The 27999-nt window shown below is 41.2% G+C and overlaps 1 protein-coding gene across 1 annotated transcript; it reads right to left on the bottom strand.

Annotated features, from left to right (window-relative positions):
- Window positions 1-25: 25 nt before the first annotated feature.
- mapk1 (mitogen-activated protein kinase 1) lies at window positions 26-27984 on the bottom strand. Its single transcript, XM_083978355.1, has 9 exons — window positions 27541-27984; window positions 7240-7422; window positions 5797-5986; window positions 5533-5649; window positions 4395-4509; window positions 3475-3606; window positions 2825-2934; window positions 2563-2691; window positions 26-1273 (listed from the first exon to the last, which is right to left on the bottom strand). Exons 1-8 carry the CDS (start codon window positions 27687-27689, stop codon window positions 2575-2577), a joined length of 1113 nt encoding a protein of 370 aa, XP_083834481.1. The 5' UTR covers window positions 27690-27984; the 3' UTR covers window positions 26-1273; window positions 2563-2574.
- Between the last annotated feature and the right edge of the window lie 15 nt (window positions 27985-27999).

Raw genomic sequence — 27999 nt, 5'->3', positions numbered from 1 at the left:
TCCCTCTCCCTCCCTCCCCCCAATATGAAAAATATCAGACTGTACATACAGACTTGTGTGAAACAAACTGACTTTTGCTTTTTTGTTAGTTTCTCATCATGGCTAAGGCAGAAAACTGACGCTGAAAACTTCCAGACACAAACTGAAGCCGATGAGAAAAATCATGACAATGGGATTTTTTTCCCCCCATTATTATTCTTTTAAACGTTGCTAATAAAAAAAAAAGAAAGAAAAGAAAAAAGGTAATAAATTCATTTGATTCTCCTCCTAACGTCACTCTTGGCATTAAAATATCTTAAGACTCTTTAGGCTATATATTTATATTTATATATTCATATATACTCATATCTATATTTATATGTATATATTTGCATTAGGGCCGCGCATGTGTGTGTGTGTGTGTGAGTGTTTTAAGGATTTAAATACAAGCTCATTGATAAAATATTGATCCTCATCAACACTAAAAGTGATGGCTTGTGGCCCACAAAGTCTCATGTGATTGATTCATGTGATTTCATTGCATAAATTCACTTAATTTCATTCGGGTTAGAGAGAAAAAACCAACAACAAATAAATAAAAATAAAGAGAAGCGTTATTATCCCCTGTAACAACACAACAAAGGTCAGAAAATTCAAAAAGACCTTTTGTTTTGTTTTGTTTTGGATGTGATGGATGTTGCTTTTTAAACCGCTGTTTGTGCAATGTAGGCGGAGTCATGACCACGACAGTTGCACCAATAAAGAAAAAACAATTAACAAAAAAAAAAAAAAAAAAACCCAATCACAACAGCTAATCTATCACTGACATCACAAGGTCGTCAATAGGATGAGCCAGAAGAGAAAACGCCTTTGAGACGCACACACACACAGAAAAAAGTTGTTTATCTTGGCTTAAAAAACACAAACGCCCCCTCCCCGGAAAACTGTCAAAGCTGTGATGTGACACCCTCAATAACCCCCCACCTCACCCCCCTTCACCCTCTCACCCTCACCCTTCACCTCTGATGGGGAGAGGAGAGAAAGAGAGAGAGAGACAAGATGATTGATTGATTTGATTGATTCCTGACGCCATTCCTGAGCAAAGTGGACTTGACGAGTGAGACCCAAGGAATCCCGGTGATGACGTGGAAACAGGAGAAGGAAAAAAAAAAAAAAAAGCAAAAACAACAAAACAAAACAAAACAAAACAGAAAAACTAAATGATCACAGCAACAGTGTGAGGAGGCGGGAGGAGCAGTGGCGACGTAGAGGCCAGTCCACAGAGCAGAGCGACCTGCAGAGGAGGAGGAGGAGGAGGGACAAGACGGGTCAGAACTGTTGCCATGGTGACGGTTACAACAAACAAGACGCAAAACACACACACCTCCCCGCCTGTCCGGTATCAATAAGGTCGCACCCTGCCTGTCCAACAAATAGACGGCTCCTCGGTTTCTAACCAAACTTTATAAATCAGTTTAAGAAGCTGCAGTTTGCTCCGTCACCACCAGGTGTCACCGAACACAACACTCTGCTGCTTTGAGTTGATGCTGCTGCTGCTGATCAGAAGATTGGATTGATTTAATTCATTGATTGTTTAAAATTTTGAACATGTGAAAAATGAAATAAAATAAAAGAACACTACAGATAAGCAATAACAACAAAATGATGAAGAAAGGTCAACACATGGTCTCCCTGTACAATAACTTTATATGTTTCCCTGAATGCACTACTTTTAACAACTCAATTGATAATAATTATAATGATACTAGTATGCATTCACAACTGCATTTATAGAAAGGAAAACAAGAAAAGCAGCCATAGGAAACAGACGTGGTCCAGCGCCACGGGAGCAATGTTTATCGCTGGCTGCGCCGAACAACAGACCGTGCATGGCAACCCGCAATGCCGGTGTCACTATTGGCTGGTACGATGTAAACAGAACGTGACAGAAAGTCATTGTCAAACTCGTCAAAAACATTTTAAAATATTAATTCAGATTAAATAGATTTTTTTTATGGAAAAGCAATACTTTCATTCTGTACCCCTCAAAACGCCCCATGGGTTTATTATTTAAAAAAAAAAAAAAGCTTTTAATAAAGATTCTACATATTCAACCTTTAATTACAGAAAGTTCACTGATCACATGAGTGTAAATGTCCCGTATTGCTGTTCAGACTGATTGATCGTTACGACCACGTGTGAGATTCTCTCATTTAATCATCAGTAAATCAGCTCGGAGCAGAAACATCACACACACACTGCGAGTTAAAAATCTCCCATTCTTAATAATTAAACACGTCCAACACTATCATCTAATTATCTTTTCTAATAAACCTCCAATTATCTTTGGCTTCTGATTTTTATGAGTCATTTATCATCTCAACACCTGGATTACATTAATTACTCATTAATTATTTATGCTGTTGAAGCTCCTTTAACATTAGTGAATACATTACAGATGAGTTGTTGTGAGTGAGGAGGATAATCAGACTGGTAACACACACACAGACACAGAAACACACAGTTGTTGTGTAGCTGTGTTTGTGAACAGCGCCCCCCTGTGGCTCCGTGCAGTCGACTCACCTGTGTGAGATGTTAGGACCTGAAGGCGGGCTGGAAACGTGCCGTCTCTTCAAAGATGAGCTCCTTCAGTGTCTCTTTGGGTAGGTCGTCCAGCTCCATGTCGAACTTAAACGGAGCCTCGGCGACGGGCTGCGGAGAAAACCACACAGAGGAACGGTGAGCGGTCGTGGTGAACACACCGACACCGTGGAAACCGACACACACTATTGTTCAGATTGTATAAAGATCAGAGCTGCGTCACAAACACAGAATAGAGTCTCACCTCGTCTGTGGGGTCGTAGTATTGCTCCAGGTACGGGTGCGCCAGAGCCTCCTCCACCTCGATCCTCTTGTGAGGGTTAAAGGTCAACATCTTGTCCAGCAGGTCCAGAGCTGCAGCACAAACAACAACAACAACAACCATGAGACCGAGTCCTGGAGAGGTTTTCTAAAGATACTGAACCAACATGTTCCAGCTCAGTCATCGTGGATCTAAGGCCGAGTTCAGACTATGTAGTATTATTGTCTTTCACAATGGTCAACATGTTAGATCAAAGAGACCACGAGGAGTTTGCTTTTGGTTATTACCCACTTGTTAATGCGTCCAGTTTCTGATAAATATATCGTTTTGTCTTTATAGTCATTTTAATATTAATATTTAGTGGTCAACTTGGCCAGCATTTCTTGGTTTTGGTTTTCCCGGACGCCGGATCGCTAGTTGGCATCGTTTATGGTCAGAACTACGACGGTATCTGATCGTCTTTGAACCTCTGACTTTCGCTCTTGATTAATGAAAACATTGAACATTAAACATTTCTAAGTTAATTAAAGTTTTGCTAAATTCAACCTCCTGCACGTCGCAGCACCTGAAGCAGCAGCAGAGACACTTTCTATCTGACATAAAGGCCCATGATGCTTTGCAGGGCTCCTCACCTTTGGGGTCGGCGTTGGGGAAGAGGCGGTTCCACGGCACTTTGCAGCGCAGAGGCAGCGACAGCAGGTAGTTCCTGGCCTTGATGTTGATGATGCAGTTGAGATCCTCCTGAGAGGGAGAACCCAGGATCCCTGAGACACAGAGGAGGAGGAGGAGGAGATCACATCACAGTCAGGCTGAAATTAAGTTTTTTTTTTCAGTTGTGTGAAGAAGTTTTGTTGAGAAGAAAAAGATAACAGATAAGCCGACGGACGGATGGGAGCAGCGACATGTGGTCTCACACCAAGACACAACAACAACACTTTGGTTAATGAAACAAACAAACACCGAGTCGACAGGAAACCGGTGCTGATGCTGCTGAGATTAAAGCTCAAGGTTGACGTTGGTGAATATTTTACACAAATGACACTAAATCTATATTTGTCAACTTATAGTAAATCTGATGAATGAATTAAATATCTAATTTATTATCAAGCGATTGAGTTGGTCGTACAATGAAGGGTCTACATTTACAACTACAAACTTACATTAAGTTAATCAAACACTAAAAAAACCCTTAATATCTTATAAGTCTCAAAAAAAATACTATTCTACTTATACTTAGGTAATTGATTAATTAAGTTGTGTCTTTCTAAATTCTGATTGACAGACTCATGTTTTCAAAGACCTGCATCACAGTCAATAACTAAGAAAGTGGTTGTTAAATAAATCATGGAGGCCTCTGTTGGTTTGAACAGGACGTAACAGATTAATTAACTAGAATCATACACGAAAAGCACGAAAAAGAAAAAATCAACTGTAGCTGATTATTTATGGGACAATCTGCTGCTAGGAAAAGCATCATATTTACCCATAATAGCTAATAATCCATAATAATAATAATAATAATAATAATAATAATAATAATAATGATAATTACCCAAAATGTGGTTGAGCTGATCCAAGTAGTGCTTCCCTGGAAAGATTGGCCTGTTGGACAACATCTCAGCCAGGATGCAGCCTACTGACCAGATGTCTATGGACTTGGTATAGCCCTGAGAGAGAAGCACAGACAGGGTTAAAGACACAGCAGCAGGTCGACGATCTGACACCGAGTCACTGATGTCGGCAGCGATACTGAAATTGATGAGGAGCAGCTCGTGTGTCATCAACAGGTTCAGTCTTAAAACATTTAAAAAGTAGTTTTGTGATGCTTAAAAATCTGAAATGAATCAAACAGACGACAGAAAGAGAAACTGGTATCAATTCCAGTGACGCCGCTGGAATGGATCTTCAAAAACAACACCTAATAATACTGAGAGTAATAATTATCTGCAGGAGTCAAAGAAAAGCTCTGATTTGAACTGGTCATTGAAACAGTTTTATGATGTAAAGTGAAGTTAAATCAAAGACCTTTTTTGGTGTTAGTGGTGTGCATCATTGATTCACCAGTCTACGATTTGGTTTGATTCGATTATACTACCCGTTTGCATCATATTCTCAATTTTCTATGTTGCCACACAGGACACAGCTGTCCTTTCAAAATAAATGCATAAAAAGCCCAAAGAAAAAAACAGACTTGTGATCTGGATGGCGGTGAGAAATTTAGCGGTGTTGTTTGAATTTAAAAATCGATTATGTGACATAACTGCATCATCCAATAAAGAATCTCAATGCATCTGCACCTGCACCTGTATTGCTTCCTTTTTTGTTGTTATTTGTTGTTGCTTTCTCCTATTGTTGTTGTTGATTTATCCTCTGAATGTGTATATTTCTTGGGGAGGTGCTTCTTATAAGCCCATGTAGGGTTTTTTAACCTCTCCTGCACTTACTATTCTTCTTTCATTTCTGTTTTTTGTAATTGTCGTTTTTTATGGTGCAAATAAATAAATACAAATACAAAATACACAGTGCGCATGTTTCCACAACAGTCTATTATAAACACAGGTCAAACGTGTGAACTAAAAACAGAGATCCGTTCTGCCTCAGTGTGAGAATAAAATACTTCAGGAGCCAACACAAACACAGAAACAGAAACAGAAACAGAAACAGGCCTGATCCGGGCGACGGCGGCTCACCTTGGAGTTGAGCATGATCTCGGGTGCTCGGTACCAGCGGGTGGCGACGTACTCTGTGAGGAAACCGGTGTGGTCGTGGTCGGGGTCGGCCACGCGAGCCAAACCGAAGTCACAGATCTGCAGGAGGGGAGAGAGAGGAGAGAGGAGAGGCGGCGGCGGTCAGACGACGCTTCAGGTGTGACCCTCCTCAAACATGAAGAGGAAATTAAACTTTAAATGATCAGCGGTGGTGAAAAAGCGACAGTATCCAGGTGGCGACGGCACCTTGAGATCACAGGTGGTGTTGAGCAGGAGGTTGGAGGGCTTCAGGTCGCGGTGCAGGACGTTGGCAGAGTGGATGTACTTGAGGCCTCGTAGGATCTGGTAGAGGAAGTAGCAGATGTGGTCGTTGCTCAGGTGCTGAGTCTTCAGCAGCTTGTACAGGTCTGTCTCCATCAGGTCCTGGACTATGTATCTGCACGGCGCCGGGTTAAAGAGCCACGACTGCAACACGGTGGAAAACACACTCCTCATATGATAAATAACTAGTATTCTAATCCTACAAACTAACGAGGACCGATTGTGAAATCCTGGGCCGATACTGATGTTTAAAATAACAATTTTTACTGACTGATGTTTTTTCTCTGTTGTTTATTCTTCTTTTGTGTAAAGGAAACAAGAAATCTTCATTTCTGACAAAAAAAAAACCCAAACATTTTCGCTCACTTAACTTTAACAAATTGAACGTGCACGCGCCCTCTGTCGTCATGTTCCACCAAAAAAGAGAAAAAGAAACAGAGTCAGCACAATATGCCACTTAATAACTTGTATTTATATAGCAATACATAATGAGTCATTAGTATTTAGCGATGGCCGATGTCAGTCAATGAGGCGAATGTATTCCGATACCAATGTGTTGATGCAAACTACAAACTTTTATTTTCTTATTTATTAATTTTCTTCTTCTACTTTCCCTCTCACTCTTCACCTTCTTTTTCTCCTTCTTCCATTTTTAAATATTGTTGTTGTCTTCTTTATGTTATTGCCTTTGTGATGCCATGCATCATGTATCTTTATTTTTGTTCAATAAAAAAGAAAGAAAACACTTTTTTTTAGTATTACTGACTCAAATATACATTAACTAACTGCAAATTAATTGATAATGATAATAAAGATGAAGAATCATTTTACCAGTTACGATAATACAGATTTTTGAGGATATTTCTCTTGTATCCTAACTAGATTTAGGTTCAGGCCACAGAAGAAAATCTTTCATCATCATTTGGCTCAGACGTGTTGGTAAAACTTGATCTGTTTTGATGACGTATTCATTCAGTCCCTGAGTCGCCTTCAGCAGAGAGGATGTTATGTGACATGCAGGAAGCTGTTTGTTTTTAAGGTAGGACAAAGTGTAAAATGTAAAAACTACACTGGCAGCTTTATGTGTGTATGAGTGACCAGTTTTCTAGTGTTGCTGCCGAGCGACAGTGAAGAGCATCTCTGCCAAACACACCCTGACAGGAGGCTGTTATGTAATAAAACACGACTATAAAAACCTCTATTCAGCCTCAAATCACAAAGATACTGATGAGACGGAGAAATCAGCTCCAAACACCGAGTTAGAAACTTGTCAGATACAAATATCTGACCACACGGCCTCAAGCACAGAACTGGAGGCTACAAACTCTCACTGAGCTCAGGAAAGCGTGTGTGTGTGTTAAAGGATACACGTCCTTCATCTGGTCGATGGTCGGCGTGCGGATGATGTCGTTGATTCCGATGATGTTCTCGTGTTTGAAGCGCAGGAGGATCTTGATCTCTCTCAGGGTGCGCTGACAGTACGTCTGATGCTCGAAGGGGCTGATCTTCTTGATGGCCACGCGGATCTTGTTGTCGCGGTCGTAGGCAGAGCTGAGGTTAAAAGAAAGAAAAGAAAAGGAAACACAGTTAGATATCACTGTTATTTTAGGGATACATTTAGGAATTTGTGAACATGGGAACAGTATTGAGGAAGAACTGGAAGGTGAAATCACTGTTGTTTCTGGTAACAACAAAAAAACAAAAAACAAACTCTGTGCATTGTGAAGTTATAAGCTCCAAGTTGTTGTTGTGCATAAAGCAGATTAAAACATATAATTTGAGTGAACAAATTGGGCGCTGATGCATTCAAAGCCCTCTGCAGAGTTGTGCATTAGTAACTTCGTGAGTTTACAATGGTTTATTGAATATTAATCGTCAGGTGTCACTCTTTCCTTCCTGTGGTCGGCCAGTGGAAACCTCTGAACAGCAGAAAGCGTTTACATCAGCATTGGTTTCGGCATTAGATGGCAAAGAAGAGCATTAAATAACAGAGAGTGGAGCAGTGAGCGGTAGTGAGGCTGCTGCAGCGTGTGTCTGAGAAAAGAGACAGAAGAGGCTCATGGGAGTGGAACAAAGCCTCAAACCACAGACAACTTTACACAGAGCTCCATGCACCGGCTGCACAACCACAGGCTGCAACGCCTCAGGTCGGACAGAGAGAGAGACAGAGATAGACAGACAGAGAGACACAGAGAGAGAGAGAGAAGACGCTGTGAAGTCTGATGGAGATAAACTGACCTCATTCAAAGGTTTCAGATTTTACCACAACACAAAGTGTGAAGTGTCAGTACTATGGTTGTGCCGATTGACGATCCAATCGTCTATCGGCGATTGGAAGGACGAGCGGCGATGTTTTGTTTTCTTGGCGATTTTACACACACACATACTCGCTACTTTTTTATTGATCTAATGCGCAATCTGTTTGTTTTGTTTTAATGAAGCCGCTTGGCTTGCTGCTTCCAACAGATACTCTGTCAAATGACAGTGTTTCACCAATCAAATGCAGCCACTGGCGACGTCCAATCAGACGGAGCCAGGTAGTCATATGACCGCACACAAGATCTCTGTGGTAAAACTGTTTGATATGTTGTAAGCTTGTACTGTTTTAAATGCAAGCAAATGTTTTTTCCTCAAATGAGTTCAAATTGGAATGTATGACATTGTGAATTTGAAATAAAGCTTTGAAATGAAAAAAAAAAAAAAAAAAAAAAAAAAAAAAAGATCTCTGTGGTAAACAGGGTGGCCACTCCGCCTCAAATTTGAGGAAACACGTTTAGCTGGTGTTGTGGCTGTGACTAGGCTGCCGACGCCAGCCCTGTTACTGTATGTCACAGCCCGACGAGGTGTTCACTAAGACGTCCAGTGAATTACGTCCGGATTTTTCGGCTTTCGGCAACGCAACAGCGTTCCGTTTATTGATCATAGCGCTCTCCATTATTAGCCCTCACACACACAGAGAGAGAGAGAGAGAAGCGCGCATGCATGACAGCAGGGCACAGTAAAAGCGATACTCATACACTCAGCGACGCCCCCCCCCCCCCCCCCCCCCGTCGAACGAACACGTGGAACGGCCGCCGCCAACCCCCCCCCCCCCCCCCCCCCCGGACCCCGGCGATAGATAGGTCTATCGGCGATCTCCAGGGAGGGCGATTGGGACGATCTGAAAATGTCAAAATCGCCCAACACTAGTCAGTACTACACTTGTTCACATCTAAAAACTAAAAAGACTTTTTGATTCAATTAACACATGTGTTGTGTTGAGCCCTCAGGGCCAGTTCAACATTTTGGCAAATTGGTCCATTGCCACCTTTAATTGTCGATGCAAGCTATTTTTAGAACGGCGGAGCAGAGCCGCGAGCTGCTCAGAGCTACGCTACGGACTCTCATGGGATTTCTTGGTTTCCCTCAAACTCATCAAATACACAATCCAACAACTCCACAATGCTCTGGTGGACAAGTTGTGACCTGCACATTCACCACGCTATGAGATAATAACAGAACGTTACTAGACAGAGTTGTTTTAGAGGTAAATGCAGAGACTCCTTGATGAAAAACTGCCCCCGACGGGAACACGCATCAGCGGTATTGCATGAAAACCAAGAAATCCCATGAGCCTCCGTAGCGTAGCTCTGAGCAGCTCACTGCTCTGCTCTGTCGTTCTAAAAATAGCTTGCACCGACAATTAAAGGTAACAAACCTACTGCGGAAATGGGCCAATTTGCCAAAATGCTGAACTATCCCTTTCAAATTTTAGGAGCGCAAGCAGAAAATGTAGGGGCACACACTGTCAATCTACTTCCAAAGCAAAATTTCACATTTCCTTGTTCCTTGTTCATTCTTTCCTGATCCTCATACAACTTGGCCTGACACCTGTAATGTAAAAAACTAAACAAAAACAAAAAAACAGCAGATTTACTGGTTACACGTCATGTGCAAGTACATGAAAAATGTACTCGCGCTGGCGCAAGTTTTAGGTTCAGACTGGAGCGCTGTAGGATCCTGATCCTGAGCACAATGTAATAAAAGATTAACAAGGAGGAGTTATGGTTATACAAATATGTAAAAATGTCTGACAGATTGTGTGTGTGTGTGTGTGTGTGTGTGTGTGTGTGTGTGTGTGTGTGTGTGTGTGTGTGTGTGTGTGTGTGTGTGTGTGTCTACACCCAGAAGACTAATTGTTCACTTCCACTCTGAGATCTTGGCGCTGCCTGCAATGAGACACCTCCTCCTCCACACTATAGAAATCTTTCCAGGTACAGACATGTTTGTCTGCACACTGTGGACTTTTTCTGCCTCCCTACAACTTTCTCATGCTCACTTCACTCCAACATATCTTGAGTTTCCCACAGCGGACTGAGGGCCAGAACCTGCAGCATGCACGCCACGCCACGCCACAACACGCCACTAACCTGTCCTGTCACTGTGCTGCTTTATGAACACATCATGTCTGAATGAAACCATCTCTGGCCCTGGGTGTTTCCTTTATTTTTTTTAATGGGTTACAAGAAACGATAGAGAAGAAATTCGGTCTGCCCAATTTTTCAAAGTCTGTCACGATAAATCGGTGCAGATTCTGGACACACAAAACTGGCCAGACGTCGTCCGTCAGTGCACAGGAAATGACACATCAACAGCGAGTCCAACTCACCCAGCCAGCCAGCCAGCCAGCCAGCCAGCCAGCGCCGCCACCGCCAACAAATGCAACAAAATGACCCGACTGCTGCCAGCCCTCCCAGGATTTTCTGGATCTCTACCTCAAACTGTTGCAACTTGGTGCCATCGCAAAAAAACGGTCGATGCAAGACGACAAAATCTGAGAGAACTGAGAAACATCATCAAATGGTTTCCTTTAAGTTCTCCAAATCCTTCATCGTCATTTACATCCAGCCAAGCGTGGTTTTTTTTTTAATTTCTGCACATTACAAACAACAAAAAAATGACTGAACAACGCCCACTCACTATGACAGAATAAGAAAACGAGTTGCTATAGTGACGGGGGGTGTATGGACTGAAATGTAAACACAAGTGTGCCAGCTTTCTACGAGGGAAATATGAGTGACCTTCCCTTCCACTTGTGCAAGAGGAGTGTGTGTGTGTGTGTGTGTGTGTGTGTGTGTGGGAGGAATCCGTTCTCCATGTAACTGTTCTACACCAGCAGATCCCCTCGAGTGCTCGGAGGCAGCGAGCTACAAGACTTTTATATTCAAAGCTCCAGTCTGATCCCGTTTGGCAGCGACCTGCTGCTGCTGCTGCTGCTGCTGCTGCTGCTGCTGCATCCTCACCGTCAATGGGAGCAACAACAAGCTCCACCGACGGTTTGACAAAAAAGACACAACATTTCCTCACGCATGATGTAGAAATGCACACGATTTCTTGTTAATCGCCACAGTTAATTAAAACATTCCTCAATACCGTCGCTTTCCAAAAAAAGATTTATGTCGGAACCGTAACGGCAGATCAGCGCAACTCACACGGAACGAAAACAAACATAACATTGAATTGGTAGGAATTTAAAATGTTAATGTGTCATTTGTAATTGTAATGTATAGAAAAAAAAACATTGAAATAAACTTAAACATTTGGTATAGATGACATAAACACTTCCCGGGGGATTAATAATTGGTCCTATATTAATAGATATTTAAAATAGTGTGTGTAAATAATTAGAAATGTAATTATATTTAGACTATATTAGATTTTTACACATTTGTAGTGTTCTGAAATTAATTAATGCATAATAACCGTGACAATCTTAATACCGTGATTATTTCTCTTTATTTGGATAGATAGATGTCTTTACAGTTTAAAAAAAGGCTAAAGGATGAAATTCACCAGCAGGTTTCTCTGAAGCTCAGACTGAGCTGCTCCGCCTCCTGAACTCGCGGCGAATCCAAAAATAGACAAATAAGACAAAAGAGGACGGAGGCAGGACTTGGGTCGCAGCCAGTTAGTGGAAACAGTGCTCTTATCAACCTGTCACTCAAAGCCGTCACGCCCTCCATCAAGCAGAAACTAATGCCTTATTAAACATAATCGGGTGTGTTATATAAAATTAACTTCCCATAGAGTTGTCATGAGGGAGGAAATGAGCCTCAGAGGAAACAGAACTGATTTGTACCAGTGTAAAACCCTCCTGACAGTCGTATTAATGTTTCATTTACATTAAAACACAGGAGGAAAATAGTTACTCCAACTATAATGATGTGTTGGAATAAAGAAAAGTTTCAGCCTCTGGAAGGTTTGGAGAGTTTGTTAGCTGAAACGAGAAGTGACGGTGTGTTGAGGGGCTTGGGGGGAAATGGGAAATGGTAAACCGACTTACACTTACACAGCGCTTTTCTAGCCATTCGGACCACTCAAAGCGCTTTACACTGGTTGTGTCACTTTCACCCTTTCACACATACATTCATACAGCTCTGTATGGAGACAGGCTTTTGTTGAAATATTGATGGACAGTTTTTAAATGAGAAAATGTCTAAAGGGATGAATGAATGAAATCTGTTGTTTTTATTGTGGTAATTTATACAGGGCTGCAACTAACGATTATTTTCATTATTAATCTGTCGATTATTTAAACGATTAATCGATTAGTTGTTTGGTCAATAAAATGTTAAAAAATGTCCATCAGTGTTGATGGCGTCCTCAAATGTCTTGTTTTGTCCACAAACCACAACAAGAGACTCAGTTTATTGTCATGAAAGAACAAAGGAACCAGAAATATTCACATTTAAGAAGCTCAAATCAGAGAATTTGTACTTTTTTTCTTTAAAAAATTACTCAAATCAATGATTCAATTATCAAAATAGTTGACGATTCATTTAATAATCGATTATTGTGCGATTAATTGTTGCGGCTCTAAATATATCAATTGAAAATGACAAAAATTCTGTGGTTCAAGCTGAAAACGTGCTGCTGCTTCTTGTTTTATATGACTACTGAACCTATGATTAAAAAACCTCACAGGTTAAGAGGTTGGTGGATAACTGGAGCCCCCCAATATGCTGCCTTCAGTCTTACACAGATGTTTTTATTTATGCTGTGCAACTCTCTGACGTGCTGCTAAATCATGACACTTGCAAGCATCTCTCTCACGACAGGTTAAGAGAGAAAGGACGTCAGCGGCGGCGGCGGCGGCAGAGAGAAGCGAGGACGGTCGGTCAGAGTTCACGCTACATTTCTACATTTCACCATGTTGACTGAGGCAAGCCCTGCAGTTCCTCCTCAGTTTGTCCAGACACGCAACACAAGGAACTTTTTGAGGAAGTACAAAGTGCAGCGAGCGGAGTGGAGCGGCGTGTGCTGCTGCTGCTGCTGGTGGCGTCCATACCGCCACACCACACGTCTTACATATACAGTTAATGTTTATTAATGTGAATTTTTTTGTGTGTGTGTGTAATATACTAGATTATTTAAGGTATTGAAGTATAGAATGAAATTTTGGTGTGGAGAAATGGTGATGGTCTGTCAGATTTTTTTCTGTGGTTTGTTCATTATTAGGGAGCTGTCGTTGTTTGTTCTTGTTGCGTCATGTATAAATGTATGTTTCTTATGTGTAAGTGTGAATGTTTATGTGTATGTCGGACCCCAGGAAGAATAGCCGATGCTGCTGCGGGTGCTAATGGGGAGAGAGAAACACACCATTTTCTGTTGTTTTATTTGCTCCTGAATCATTTTCTGAACTGCATTTTGTCTCACACACATTATACTTTTTTATAGTTATATATTCAGCCTCCACCTGCATATTACTGCATGAGAGAGTGAATCTAGTTTGATTTTTATTCTAAAATCAATATGGGATATGTGTGGTTTTCTTCCTGTGCACTGAAAAGAGTTTGCAAACCAGTTTGTATAAACTTTATTAAACAAGATCTACAGGTCACATGTCTGCAGGATTCTTTAGTAAATGTATTCTAGTGATGAAGATGCTTTGTGTGTCTCGTGTCTGTGCAGCAGTGGGTTTTTATTTCTGCTGAGATGTGTTGTTTGCTGAGCATGCTCAGAGCACGGTGGAGAGGAGAGGAGGGGGGCTCTGTTTCCAAGGAGATGGAAATACAAGGCTTTACACTGCAGCCGCTGTGTTATGCAACAGGGCCGTTGCCATGACAATGTTCGAGGGGCTGGGTTGAAGGAAGAAGGGGGAAAAGCTCACTGTGCTTAAGGGCAACGAGAGAGAGACAGAGAGAGAGAGAGAGAGAGATAGAGAGATATGACGTTCAAGCCAGACGGACGTCACAAAGTCGGAGTGTCAGGTTCGACACACACATCGACACACACACACACACACACGGAGCTGTTGCAGCATCTCGTCGCCTTTCTGCAGAGTTCAATGAATCATCAAGACATCAGTGATAAGACAGAGATGCAGACTAACACCTGTGTCACAGTCAGACTGAAGATTACAGTGAAAACTAGAAGGGAGGATGTGATGATGAGTTGGTTTTTACTACCGACATGAATCACCTTTTTTTCCTCAGCATTTAACCAGAGGTTCTCATAACCATGTTTACATGGACATGGTTTATCTGATCAAACGTAGTATCAGAATGATTAGAATCAGATTGTCGAAACAAAATGCACGTAATGTAAACGTGGCTAATGTCTGCTAGACAACACTCCAGGATATTCAGTTCACTACATTACAAGAGACAAAAAAAAGGCTGCACATTCCCACATCTGAGAAATTAAATCCAAATATTTTGCATTTTTGATTCATAATGACCTCCATGTTTTAAAGAGCAGCAGTATGTGCAGCTCCATCTTTATAATTAAAACATTTTCCATTAAGAATCACCAGAGACCCTGTGATACGACATTATCACAATTCTTCTGTCTCCATATGAAATTATTGCTTCTTCTTAGTCTGTTCAGATCGATACTTGACGTCCGTATATTGATAAAAAATATCACGATACTGTGCTGCATCGATAATCTGCAACATCTACAGCTTCATTTTAAATCTGACACTTCAGACATGTGGTAAAAAAAAAAAAAAGTTAATTAAAAAGTAAAAAAGTTATTGACCGTGTAGTGTACTGCTATTTGTATTTTATTTATTGTACCGTTTTTATTCTATGCATATGTACTGTCAGCTGTATTTTATTTTATTTACTTATTGGACTGCGGATGCAAATTAGCGGCTGTTATAATCCAGCATATTTAACTGTATTTTTTAAAATAATTGTTCATCAATATGCACTGTGAGTCCTGTCACCCTGCAGCTGAAGCTTCACCTGTGTTTTGTGATATTTGTGGCAACAAGTCATTCAAACTGAGTTGAAACTGATCAGACATGGAGCAGATAAACAAGTGATGCTGAAAAGCTGCAACCAAAATCCACACACCACATCATGTAACCGTACGAGACCCAGACGATCTACAGTACTGATGGATTCATCTTCTGATATTTATTCTACATTTGATTTGTGTTGATGTTGTGTTTTTAAATTTCTGCACAAAACATCAATTTGTTTCATCTTTTTCCTCAGAACTGACACACATCACGTGAGGTTTTCCGCTCGAGCTTCAGGCTTCGCTGATCATCGCCTACAAGCGTTCACATGGCGATGATGATACGGCCTTCTGAGCTTCGAGCAGAACAAACAAGATTTTCATCGCGGATCTTTTCAACCACAGGAAAATACACAACATGTAAATGAGTTGCTGTGTGTTTTGGACACTTCAAAGATCCATCCATGGCCACTTATTTCAGATTTCCGTCTCATCAAAATAGACTTCCTGTTCCAGTGTACCAACCACAATGAGGTATAACGTTTTAAGACTGTGATAAAACAAGCTCTATGTGATAAACTGGTTGTCATCTTCAAAATGCATCCTCACACACAATGCAGACTTTCAGAAAACAACATTTAAAGCCTGAGATGTTGTCTGTTCTCAGCTGCTGTAGCTGCAAGTCTGATGGCAGCAAAACCTCTACCACAAAAACCACTCACTTCTATCTATAGAGTCGCTGCAGCACATCATCACATCACCAAATACTTTACAGAGTCATGCAAAAGTCTGGGCACCTCTGGTCAAAACTTCTGTTATTTGTGAACAGTTCAGGAAGTGGAAGATGAAATGATGTACAAAAGGTATAAAGTTTAACATGAAACACGGAGGCTAAGTTGTTGGATTGTGTATTTGATGAGTTTGATGAGGGAAACCAAGAAATCCCATTAGCCTCTGTAGCGTAGCTCTGAGCAGCTCACGGCTCTGCTCCACTGATCTAAAAATAGCTTGCACCAACAATTAAAGGTAATGAACCTACTGCTACGACTATAGGGATTATGGATTATTATGGAATTTGCCGAAATGTTGAATTATCCCTTTAACTTTATGCCTTTTGTAGATCATTTCCTCTTCCAGTTGCTTAACCAAACAGAAATTTTGACCAGTGGTGCCCAAACTTTTGCATGACACTGTGCATCTCCAGATCTAAAGACTTCATATTATCTTGTCAGGTTTTTTTTTTTTTTCCCTTCAACAGGAAACGTCAGTGTTTTTTCTGAACCTTCAGACTGAGGAAACTCTGAGGAAGTGACTTTGAGGAAGCAACTTTTCCCTCCTTGCACCGTGCACACGACACCAGCTCTGAGCTGCGATACCAGTCTGTAGAGATCCTCTGTGTGACGTGGAGGATCGTTGTCACAGGGCGCCGTCCTGTTTACTCTCAGGTTCATTTTTTTATTTCATATAAAAGTTTAAGTGCATGTATATTTTATGATGCTGTGTATTTCAGGTGTAGGTTAATATACACACACCTCAGGAGGCCTGTCATTAGCCGTCCCTAATGACAAGCCTCCTAAATGATTAAAACAAGGTGATCAGTAGATGGGAATTACTGCAGATTTAGTCACGGATCACCTTTAAAATTCTTATTTATACATCAACACCAGCATCTATACTAAACATTCCCCTATCAATTTCATCAAAATCTAACTTTTTTCTTGATTATTCAATCAAATCACCAGACGTAGCCCTAAAAAGATCAAGAGAACATGTCAAAGTCTATTGGCCACACTCCACTTTTCATAATAACTACACACTATTAAGCATTAGTTAAGCATTAATAAATACTGAATTCTTCATTTATAACGCATGAATACTCATTATCCCTGCACCAGTCCCTCTACGTAGAGCTGTGTGTGTTAGTGTGTCTGTGTTAGTGTGTTACCGTGCTAGTGAAGTTATCAATGATGAGTAAAACATTTTTAACTGTGTTTATAAACTACATACTAATGAGTATTCATGTGTTATAAATGATGAATTCAGTATTTAATGCTTAACTAATGCTTAATAGCGTGTAGTTATTATAAAGTGTTGTATATACGAGTGTCTGCAAGTCATGATAAGTGTTGATCTCACTTGGCACCAAAAAGGCCTTCAATAGATAAGATAAGTAACAGTTGCCAACACTTTGTATAAAGTTGTTGTGTGTTGGTCTGTTCAGTCATTACGTCATGTTTCCTTATTTCTTCATATAGCAGCCGAGTTACACAACAAACGGCGAAGGAAACGACTGTCGTTCTAAATCCAGATGTGTCTCCTTTGTTACTGTTCACATCTGAGAAGCTGCAGTGACCTCGGCTCCAGACGCACACACCCTGACCTCGCTGACATTCAGAGAAACGGCGCAAAACCTCAAAATGCGCGTCAGCTCCATCTGATACAGTGAAGCGGGTGGTTACTGAGCCATGGGAGCGGATGGGAGGTAAAACACAGGTTTACTGACCGAGGCCTGTCTAAGAACAGCAGCTCTTATCTCTTGGTTTTATTCCGTCCCTCTTCCGGTACACCGGCCGACACCGCTGCTCCGTCGCTCCCAGCGCCGTCGACCCAACACTTGACCCTGCGTATCTCTGTTTGAGCTGGTTATCAGCGCGGCCGTGGATTCCTGCGTCGGCCCCAGAGTCACACGGTGTTTCGTATTTTGCATACATCAATATTCTGCCACTCTCCAATGAAGCACCCTCTTGTTACTCTGAACGAGGATAAACAATTAAAACAAGAGCTATAACAGGACAATACCTTTTAATGAATATGTGAAAGAAACTACTTCCTATCAGAATTCAATCTAATCAGCGCAACATGTATTTAAACAGTCAGATGTAACTTCCTAATTCAACATCACAACCAATCTTTTAACTTATCATCACAGAGAGCTACAACAAGAACTCACTTCCACAATGACAAAGAATTAATCAACTATTGTGCCAGTTAATCAATATATTTAGACATTTTCTTTAGGCTAAAATACCAGACAACAATGTTTAGGATCGGCTCCTTTTCTTTGTTTTGTATGAAAACAGATTAAATATCTTTTGACTTTAGGTTGTTGACTGGAAAAAAAAAAAGAAGAGGACTTTGAAGACAAGTGAATTTACATTTTTGGAGATGGCAAAAAAACGGTTCTCACTCCTCTTTATTAGTTGTTCAATAAAGTTTCTATACGTTTTTCAGGTTCTTTAAAAATGTGAAGTTGTGTTATTTTTTATGTTGGAAAAAAAAGGATTTATATATATTTTAACTGACCTGAGGCCTGAATGCTAAAAAAGCTGTTCACTACAACGCTGCAGGAATAAATCAACCACATGTGTTTGCTGACTGTTTGTAAAATTCACCACCTGTTTTGTCTGATGGGGTTGTCGGACCTGTAGCGTTTCAGAGGGACACACAAAGGACACACAACCTGTTGCAGTGTTGCCAGTTTGCACGAATGCAAATGCGCGTCTCGTCTTAGACGTCGCACGACAGTCGCAGCTGGAGAAGAAGCAGGAGACGTCAGGAAGAGACACGAGGGACGGAGGGAGGTCGTCCACTACGGGATAAATCTAACACACTTTTAACTTATTGTGGGTAACAGACGGCTCTCGTATGTGTCTGTAACTGGTACGGTGACATCACAGTGAGACCAGGAGATACCATCAAAGCCATCTGACCGCTTAAGCAAATTTGACTTTGCATGAAATCACGTCACTGCCACGGTGTCGCTGTGTGTGTTCGTTTCTGAATCCATGGATGCAGCAAGTGAGAGACACATGCAGCAGTAAAACACCTCATCGATATCAACCAACCAGCAGCAGCAGTGTGTGTGTGTGTGTGTGTGTGTGTGTGTGTGTGTGTGTGTGTGTGTGTGTGTGTGTGTGTGTGTGTGTGTGTGTGTGTGTGTGTGTGTGTGTGTGTGTGAATGTTTTACGTGCCTGTTGAACCAGAAGTCATTGTGCTCGTCTTGGCGGACCGTAATCGCCCAAATTACCACAAATTACATCTCCTTCTGAATTGCACAACAGGATCTCAGAGTGTCAAGGCTCTCGTTCTCTCCTTCCCTCTCTCTCTCTCTCTCTCTCTCTCTCTTTCTTCCCTATTGGCTGCCGAGCGGTGGTGCTGATGTCAGAGAGGCAGAGGGGTTGCCGTGGAGACGGGCGTCACGGTGGCATTTCAAGAGGACGGCTCATGGCAGGATGAAGCGGAGCATCGGCGGCGGAGAATCGAGAGGGTCGAGGAGTCGAGATCAGAAGAGCAGAAGGAGTCAGAACCAGCAGCAGGAGGAGGAGGAGGAGGAGGAGGAGGAGGAAGAGGCATGTGACAACAACGTTTAATTAGGAGCCGCCGTTTAATGATGAAATGTTAACGAGTCGTGTTTACTGTAAATGCACCAGTGGCGGCCGGTGCCAGTATTTGTTTTCGTAAACGGTGCAAAGACGAAAACACAAAGCCCGATGAACTGAAATCCAACCAGAGTGCTTTGCCTGCACTCGTTAACAGACTGCATGTAAATATACTGCACATATTAAACTACACACTTATGCAACAACTGGATTCAAACGGTGCTTCTGTAAAAACTTGAGCATAGAAATTTAACAAGGCCAAAGATATGATCAACTTCTCAGTTTGAGGACTTGATGATTTTCTCTGTTCCATCGTGGATGATTTACCAGTTTTGGGTTTTTGAATGTTTTGTATGAAAAAGTTATTCCTGAGCCGACATGACACACTGAACTCTGGGAAACTGAGGCATCACACTGGAGAAGCTGAAATCAATTAATGATGTTAAATTTGACTCTAATTTACTCTCAAAACTATCAAAACAGTTGCACGATGATTCATGCAACTGTCAGTTTCATTATAAAGTGTAATATTACCTCTAGGGCTCGTCATGTAAATTGAAATCTTCTCAAAATGCAGAGTGCAAAGAGTGCAACATCCACACAGAGAGGAGCTGCAGCTTCTTGCTTAAATCTGTCAAATGTGTTGCTGTAACATAACTGAAGCATCAAAGTGGAACAGACTGAAACTCAGCCCTCATGTTTGCATTCAGCTGTTATAATAGTGATTAAAAGGGATAGTTCAACATTTTTAGAACGGCAAAGCAGAGCCGCGAGCTGCTCAGAGCTACGCTACGGAGGCTCATGGGATTTCTTGGTTTCCCTCATCAAACTCATGAAATACACAATCCAACAACTCCAAAACGCTCTGGTGGACAAGTTGTGACCTGCACATTCACCACGCTATGAGATAATAACACAACGTTACCAGACAGAGTTGTTTTAAATTCATGCCTTTTAAGATTTGTCATTTATTTTTAATTATTGAGTTTATGCGACAACTGACATCTACATAATGATCCTTTTCCTTTTATGTGTTTTATATGTTCACATGCCTATGCACATCATACACTAAAGAATAAGCTTCTTTGTTCTGTTGCAGTTTAAATTTATATACTTTTATATAATGCAGTATACAGTAGGATATATGTTGGTGAAGCAGTGAGAGGTGATCCCCTCAAAACCACCAACTTCTACTGATCTTTTTTTAAGTTACAGAACTTTTTATAAACAGGAACCACTTCAGCAATGACTCCCCCCGTTCCCCCCCCCTCCAATGATCTAACTCTTCATGTGGGCGGGTTGAAAAGGTAGAGTACGCCGGCCGCGGCAGCTTGTGAATATCATCACAGAGGGTGATACAGTATCTTGTGATTGTGTAAGCAGACAGTGTGTGTGTGTGTGTGTGTGTGTGTGTGTGTGTGTGTGTGTGTGTGTGTGTGTGTGTGTGTGTGTGTGTGTGTGTGTGTGTGTGTGTGTGTGTGTGTGTGAAGAGGCTCCGTGCAGCCCTCAGCCGCTGGAAAGCCCTGACATGCGGCAGCCTCACCGTCAACAAGAGGCTATTTCAAACTAAAATAGGCCCACTCTGAAAATGACACACAGACAAACATCATGCCTCACAACCGTACACTCACACACACTCACACACAAGCTGCTTTTATAACGCAGCACATCCTAAAACTTTGTGAAGTATATTCTGGGCTGCACAGCTTTTCTAAAAACTCTGCAATTCACTGGTTTGATATGTGTAACAGCTGCAGCTCTCTCATCCCGGCCTGTCCTGGCTGTGCAGCAATAATTTTACTAAATTAGTCACAACAACTACAACAAGCAGTTTCCTCATGGAGACACAAGCACGTTGGCATGAAGACACAAAACCAGACATCTGTCTCTGTAAACACAAATTGTTTTATGAGGCTGCACAAGGAGCGTTGCAGTAATCATCTTATTAAAATGTGGTTTTAAGAACAACAACACAACATGCATCAGAGCTGTGACTGTACCGCTCAACGCAGACGATGCTTATCAAACTTCTCGGTTTGAGGATTTGATGATTTTTTTTCAGTTTTATCACATTTGTTAATGTTTCGTCTCATCCAGTTATTCCTGAGCACGTACAGTATGAACTCCGGGAAACTGAGGCATCACACAACATCGTTCTACAGCCACACAATATTCACACCGGAGAAGCTTAAATCAAAGAACATTGTTCAATTTTACTCTAATTTACTATCTAAACAGCTGCATGATGATTCACCGATAAATTGTAAAAGTTATCAAGTGAATCATGATTAAGTTTTCATAACTTTGTCTTTTAGGGAAAGTTGTTTCAAATCAAATCTTTCTCAGCATTACAAGCTCAAACAAATGTGTTAAAATTACAAATCGAATTGGTAACAAATTCTTTCATAAGGCTGCACAGTCATTGGTAATCATCTTATTTAAATGTGGTTTTAAGAACAACACCACAACATGCATCAGAGCCGGGACTGTGACGCTGAACGCAGACGATGCTTATCATGTAGCCGCGGCAACAATGGTCAGACATTACAACAGACCCAGCAGCTCCTGCCACCAAGTTTTGCATCTTTGATACACAATACACCGCAAACAAGACGAAGCCAGCGAGTAGCTGCTAGTGTATGTAAAAACCTTTCATTATGTAATCAGTATCAATATTAATACCGTTTGTTCTAACCAACAGATGCAATTGGACGCACTAGGTCTTCTAATTACTGCACAATAACAATAATTGTTGTTATTTATCATTGATTGTAACAAAATATTCCATAAATAACATTAATGTTAAAGGATGTGTGGTCCTTGGAAGTTCGTGTAGCTGGAATAAATGAAGAAATAAACAAACAAATCAGAATCTGTTGTTGTTTATTACTGTATAATGAATACGGTGCTTCATTTCAGCATGCTGCTTAAATTCATACGTATATATATATATGTTTTGTTAAAAACTTTGAGGTTTTTATGCTTGAAATGTGAATTCAAACTCAGCTTTTCTGTGCTGTGCTTGTTGCAGTGAAGCCGTTTATGAAATGATGACACATCATGTATACGCTCTATATTGGTCCAATGCTACCAAGAAAAAGCGGCAGATATAGAAGAACTTCCTGAGGCGATTCAAAGGTATTTCCGACGCAAAGCGAGGTGCTGTCTGTGAGTCTGCTGCTGCACCACTTTCTCTGGCTGCTGCATCTCAAGGCAACATGACCAACCGAGTGAAAAAACCACAAGTCTGAAGAAGAAGAGGAACGCAGCAGAGAGTTAGACGGGTGAAACTAACACATCACCCCCTCCCAACGGCCTCTGAGAAACACAGGGACGTCAGCAGCAGCAGCAGAGTGGAAGACCCGGGCTTTTCCATGCTCATGGGTGAGGATGACAGTAAAACTGAGACTTCACTGGACGGTTCACACACCTCGTCCCAGTGCAGCTAATTTAAGACCGACATCAATCACAACCCTCCTTTAAATCACGCTGTTAAACTGTTTATGTTGAAGAATAGAGGTCACATTTAATCCATATTAACCATCTGTAACCTGTTATTTCTCAGATCTCTTTAAACTCGGTGAAGCATCACCAACCTGTCTGTGCTTGTTGCTGTGATTAATGATCCCTACTGTCGGGAAAATAAAGAGATACTTGTTTACTTCATCCTCACAGATCATTTCTGGGATGTTTCCTGGATTTGGTTGCCATCATACTGTAACTCTGAACACACTCCATCACGGTTGCCTTCATTGATAATAAAGACTCATACTGAAAAGCATATTAGGACAAGTTGGTGGGTTTTTTGTGTGTGTGTGCAGTGAGGCTTTGCTCAAACGCGCCCGGATGAATCCTACAAATGGATTAAAACATTCCAGCGTTGAAATAAAAACCAGTCACAACTCGCTTTGTGTGGAAAAATGCCTTTTAAAAATGTGTAGCATTACGATCTGGCTCATTAAAAATGATCAGAAAACACTGAACCGTGATTGGTCCGGGCTGCAGTGGGAGGAGGAGATCAAACATCCGACAGATGCCTGATGATGTTGAAGCAAACCATTCACTTCATCTGAGGTGGTTATTTTATGATTGTATCTATGTAAAGTTCTTCTGGATTGATGTTGAAAATATGTTTGAATCTCTATGTGGGATTTAGATTAACCTACAAAAAGGGATGTTATTTGTTACTTTGAGAAAAAAGATATGGACCAAAGTCACGTCTTCTTATCTTACATTATATGCAAGATTCTATATTCATAAATGCAAATGGACTGAAAGGAAGCCCAATATCCAACAATTTAAGAATGAAACTTTGAAACACTAAAAGAACTGACGAACAAGAAAGCCATCCGGACTGTGACTCTCTACTAGGGCTGCCCTCGACCAGTAGTCGTCATTTATGGCGATTAGTTGACCGGCGCTGAGTGCTTTGGGACGGGGCCGGGACTCACGGCAGCACCCGTTGAAATCGTCGAAAACAACGCAGATACGTACTTTCACGTCGGAGTCTCCAAACCAGAAACGTCTGTAAGAACATTGGAAAAAGTCGCTCTTGACGAGGAAAAAACAAATAGAGACCTGCCGTGCTGCGTAAAAAAAACAACAACAACAAAACAACAACAACAAAAAACTGACAGTGAGTGCATGTCAGGACTTCCTGTATCTGGCCCTTCAAATTAAAAACCCTATAGCCTTCCATATACTGTTCAGTCATATTGATTTTGACTTCATTTTGACAAGACACGGCTCCAAATGTCCAAATTTTGGTCGGCTAATGTTTTTTTGGTCGACCAGTGCTTGGTCAGCCCTACTCTCTACAAAGCCTTAAAATCTTCTCTGCAAAATGAATGTATGTATCCCATGTTTTGATTTGTTTATGCATCTTGGACTCTAATTCTTTATTTATCTTTTTATTTTTTCCACAAAGCCTTTAAATCCTCTCTATGAATCGAATTTAACTATGTACCCCATGTTCAATATTATTTGTTTGTCATTGCTGATGAATTTAAATAAAGATTGGAAAAAAAAAAAAACTTTATCTGAGGTGGTGCTGCTAATGTGTTTTACATTTTACTGGAAGATGCATTTGCAGTAACCAGAAGAGGAGAGCAGTGTGGAGCAGCAGGACGACGGCCAGCGCTGGTGGCGGTGAGTGAGCAAGATAAGCTCCGTTTGGCAGAAACTGAAACTACATTAAAAGAAAGTTAGTTCTGTGAATTAAAAACGTCACGGCGCCGCCCACACGGTGTGAATGACAGATGAGAGATGAAGTGCAGGAACAGCACAGCACTGAGAACCAAGAGAAAAAAAAACCCTCACAAGTTTCCACTTGTAACACATCATCATTAATTGTTAGCTAAGAGGGCAACATGCCCAGGGCTGTGTCTCTGTGTCGACTCTGTGTGAGCTACGGCTTCAAGTACTGTAGGTTAACACACACACACAGGCTCAGAATAATATCACTGTCCAATGTGTGTGTATCTGGAAACAGCTGTGTCCATTTAAAACTCAAAGCTTCATGAGTGGTCAGGCCGTCGACTCAGGGAGGATTCAAGTCCATCAGGATAAACACTGCACTTTTTAATCTCCAGTTACTACTATGTTTCCATTAATCCTGTCCCAACATCTTGTTAGCTGGCTGGAAATGAGGATTATTTCTATAACTGAATAATTACTGTAGAAAATGTATTTTTCCACTTTTATTCCACTGCAAATAAACTTTCTATAACTGCACCTATAGACTATTTATGGATAATTTATGTGTGTAAATCTTTTGTTATGCTTTGATTGTGTATTTCTGAATTGTATTTTTTTTTTATTGTTACACTGATACGGACCCCAGGAAGAACAGTTGATGTGTATTACATCAGCTAATGGGGATCAAAATCAAAACCAGCAGCCATCTGACCCTTAAATAAAACAGAAGCAACTAGTTCCCACAACTATTACAGTGGATTTAAGTTTGACATTTTTGCAAGACAAAAAAAATCTTAATAGTAGCTCTATTAGCACGATTAATTTCATGTTAACCAACTAATCGATTGCTCATTTCAGCTCTATCTGTTTCTAATGGGGGTGGTCCACATTTATAAACATCACAGCTGATTCTGAGTGTGATTAAATCGTGATTTGTTCAGTATATTATCATATTATTTATTAATGTAGCAGTACTAATGGAAAATAATAAAGACAAATGCCCCATCACAAGTGAGATGAGAGCATATGATGTCTTCAAATGGCTTATTTTAAAGCACGGCGGCAGCGACTTGACAGTTTCACATCAAAAGGTTGATAAACTGTCAAAACAGCACCTTATTGTGTCTTTCAACAAGCTAACAGACAGTTCAACATCAATCCATCAGTCCAACAGTGAGGCTGCGTCAGTGAACAGCATTTCATCTGGACTGCTTCGCCTTGCCTTGAGCTACAGCACGTACCAATCCATCGTTTGGTGGGAGGTCGCACAAGAAACAAAAAACCACAGCCTGTGTGTGTGTGTGTGTGTGTGTTTGGCATCTTCTCCCATTTTTTTTTGCAGACAAAAACATGCCGAACAACCTGCTGTGTCTGTTCGCCGTAGGCAGCCTGTGTGTCAAATCAGTGTTCTCTGAAAAACCCAGATCCTCTCCCCACAGAAGAAGGAGAAGAAAAGAACTACACTGCTGCTGCTGTTTGACACAAGGACAATATATTATGTAATATAGCACAGTGTGCACATTTAAGAGTAACTACATCACCACGGGCTACAGAAACAACAAGATTTACTGCTTGTGAAGGGAGGAGAGTAGGATGGGGAACTTAACGTTGACGCAATCCGAGATGATTTGAGGATATAGGCCTATGCCACAACATTATTGCTCCAAAACCCCAGCACAATGAATCCATAAATCAACAAGTAGAAGAAGATAACATAAAATCCATAGATAGATAGATAGATAGATAGATAGATAGATAGATAGATAGATAGATAGATAGATAGATAGATAGATAGAGAAAACAAAGACACAAACACACTTCTAACAACATAAACAGTGCCAAAAATCAATATCGATATGGTCCAGCAACAAAACCTCAAGTGTGCAAATGACACACTGGAAAGCATGTCCTCCTCAGAGAGATGATACCACCACCAGAGTGGATCTTCGCCTACATATTCCCACTTATAGAGCATTTAACCAGCCACAAGCACCAAGGAAAACCCCTTAAAGCTGCTCCTGCAACACATCTGCAGGTGTACCATGCAAATAATATCAGCAACGAAACCTGAAACACAGTGAACACAATCTAACAAGACAAATAAGATGCCATCAAGCCTGTGCATATACCCTCATGTGTTCTTATTGAACTGGTGGTGTGATCGCCTGCTGGCAACTCACTATCAACGCTCATAAGTTACGTAAAATCAATGTTAGTTTAAGAGTGGAGGATTGCACACACCCTGCTGCCCCGCTGGGGAGCCTGTTGTAGAAATATTACAGACAAAAATAGCGAATGTGATCATATGAACGAGTTGTTTTTTGATCTCGATGCGTTAATACAAGGTGCAAATGATTTCTTTTACATATTTTTTTAATGTTAGAAACACGTTCACCGTGGGTGCCCAGTTGCGAAATAAAGAAAGAAAAACTCCCAAGTTGAATTAAACACAGTGACTTGGGAGTCGGTGATCGTTGTTAGACATTAGAGAGAGACAAAACACCGATTATAAGTGGAGGAAAATGTAACCAAGTCGTGATTTCTTCAGTTTTTTTCCTCCTCACAACTTGACTTCTTCTGCTCCGTGAAGCTAATGACACTGTTGCTGCTAGCTTTTAAAATTAACCGTTGGTTTCTGTTGCGTTTCATGGTTAAAAATTCGAATTCGAACGTTAGAAGTTGAATAATAAACCGTTGGTTGGTTGGTGGTTGTGTTTAACGGTGAGAATTCGAACGTTAGACGTTAGCTAAGTTAACGTTCGAAGAGAGCAGGGCAGCCAGGAGGGGTAAAAAAAAAAAAAAAAAAAAAAAAAAAGTCTTACAAAGAGGCTGGGTAAAGTAAACACACTCTTCGGGTTACACTTACCACACCATCCCGTAGGCTCCTTCCCCGATGTAGGAGAGGTTGCTGTACCGAGGCCCGACGTCGAAGGCCTGCCCGCGGACGAGCTCCGTTCCCGAGCCGGGGCTGGGGCCGCCGCAGCCAGCAGGGGCAGACACCGCAGCTGTCGCCATTATGAGATGAGGAGGACTGGCTTCTTTTCTTGCTTTCTTTCTTTCTTTCTTTTTCTTCTTTTTTTTTATATCAAATATTTTTTTTGTTTAACTAAAAGAGCGGATAAGACTCGAAAAAAAGAAGTGTGTGGGTTTATATCTGTCGTCGCTGCGATGTGTGTGCAGGAGAGTTCCCAGGCAGTGTGTGTGTCGGTCTGTCGGTCGGAGGCCTTCTCTCTCTTCTCGACGTGTGGAGTGGTTTTTCTTTCCGTTAACGTGCGCTGCGCTCGAGCGACCACACCGCTGATGTGCTGTCGCAGGCAGGAGCGAG

Source organism: Trachurus trachurus (assembly GCF_905171665.1).
Source record: "Trachurus trachurus genome assembly, chromosome: 9".
NCBI classification, from domain to species: domain Eukaryota; kingdom Metazoa; phylum Chordata; class Actinopteri; order Carangiformes; family Carangidae; genus Trachurus; species Trachurus trachurus.
Note: the sequence above shows the minus strand (reverse complement) of the source record. Positions and strands in the feature narration are given on the sequence as shown.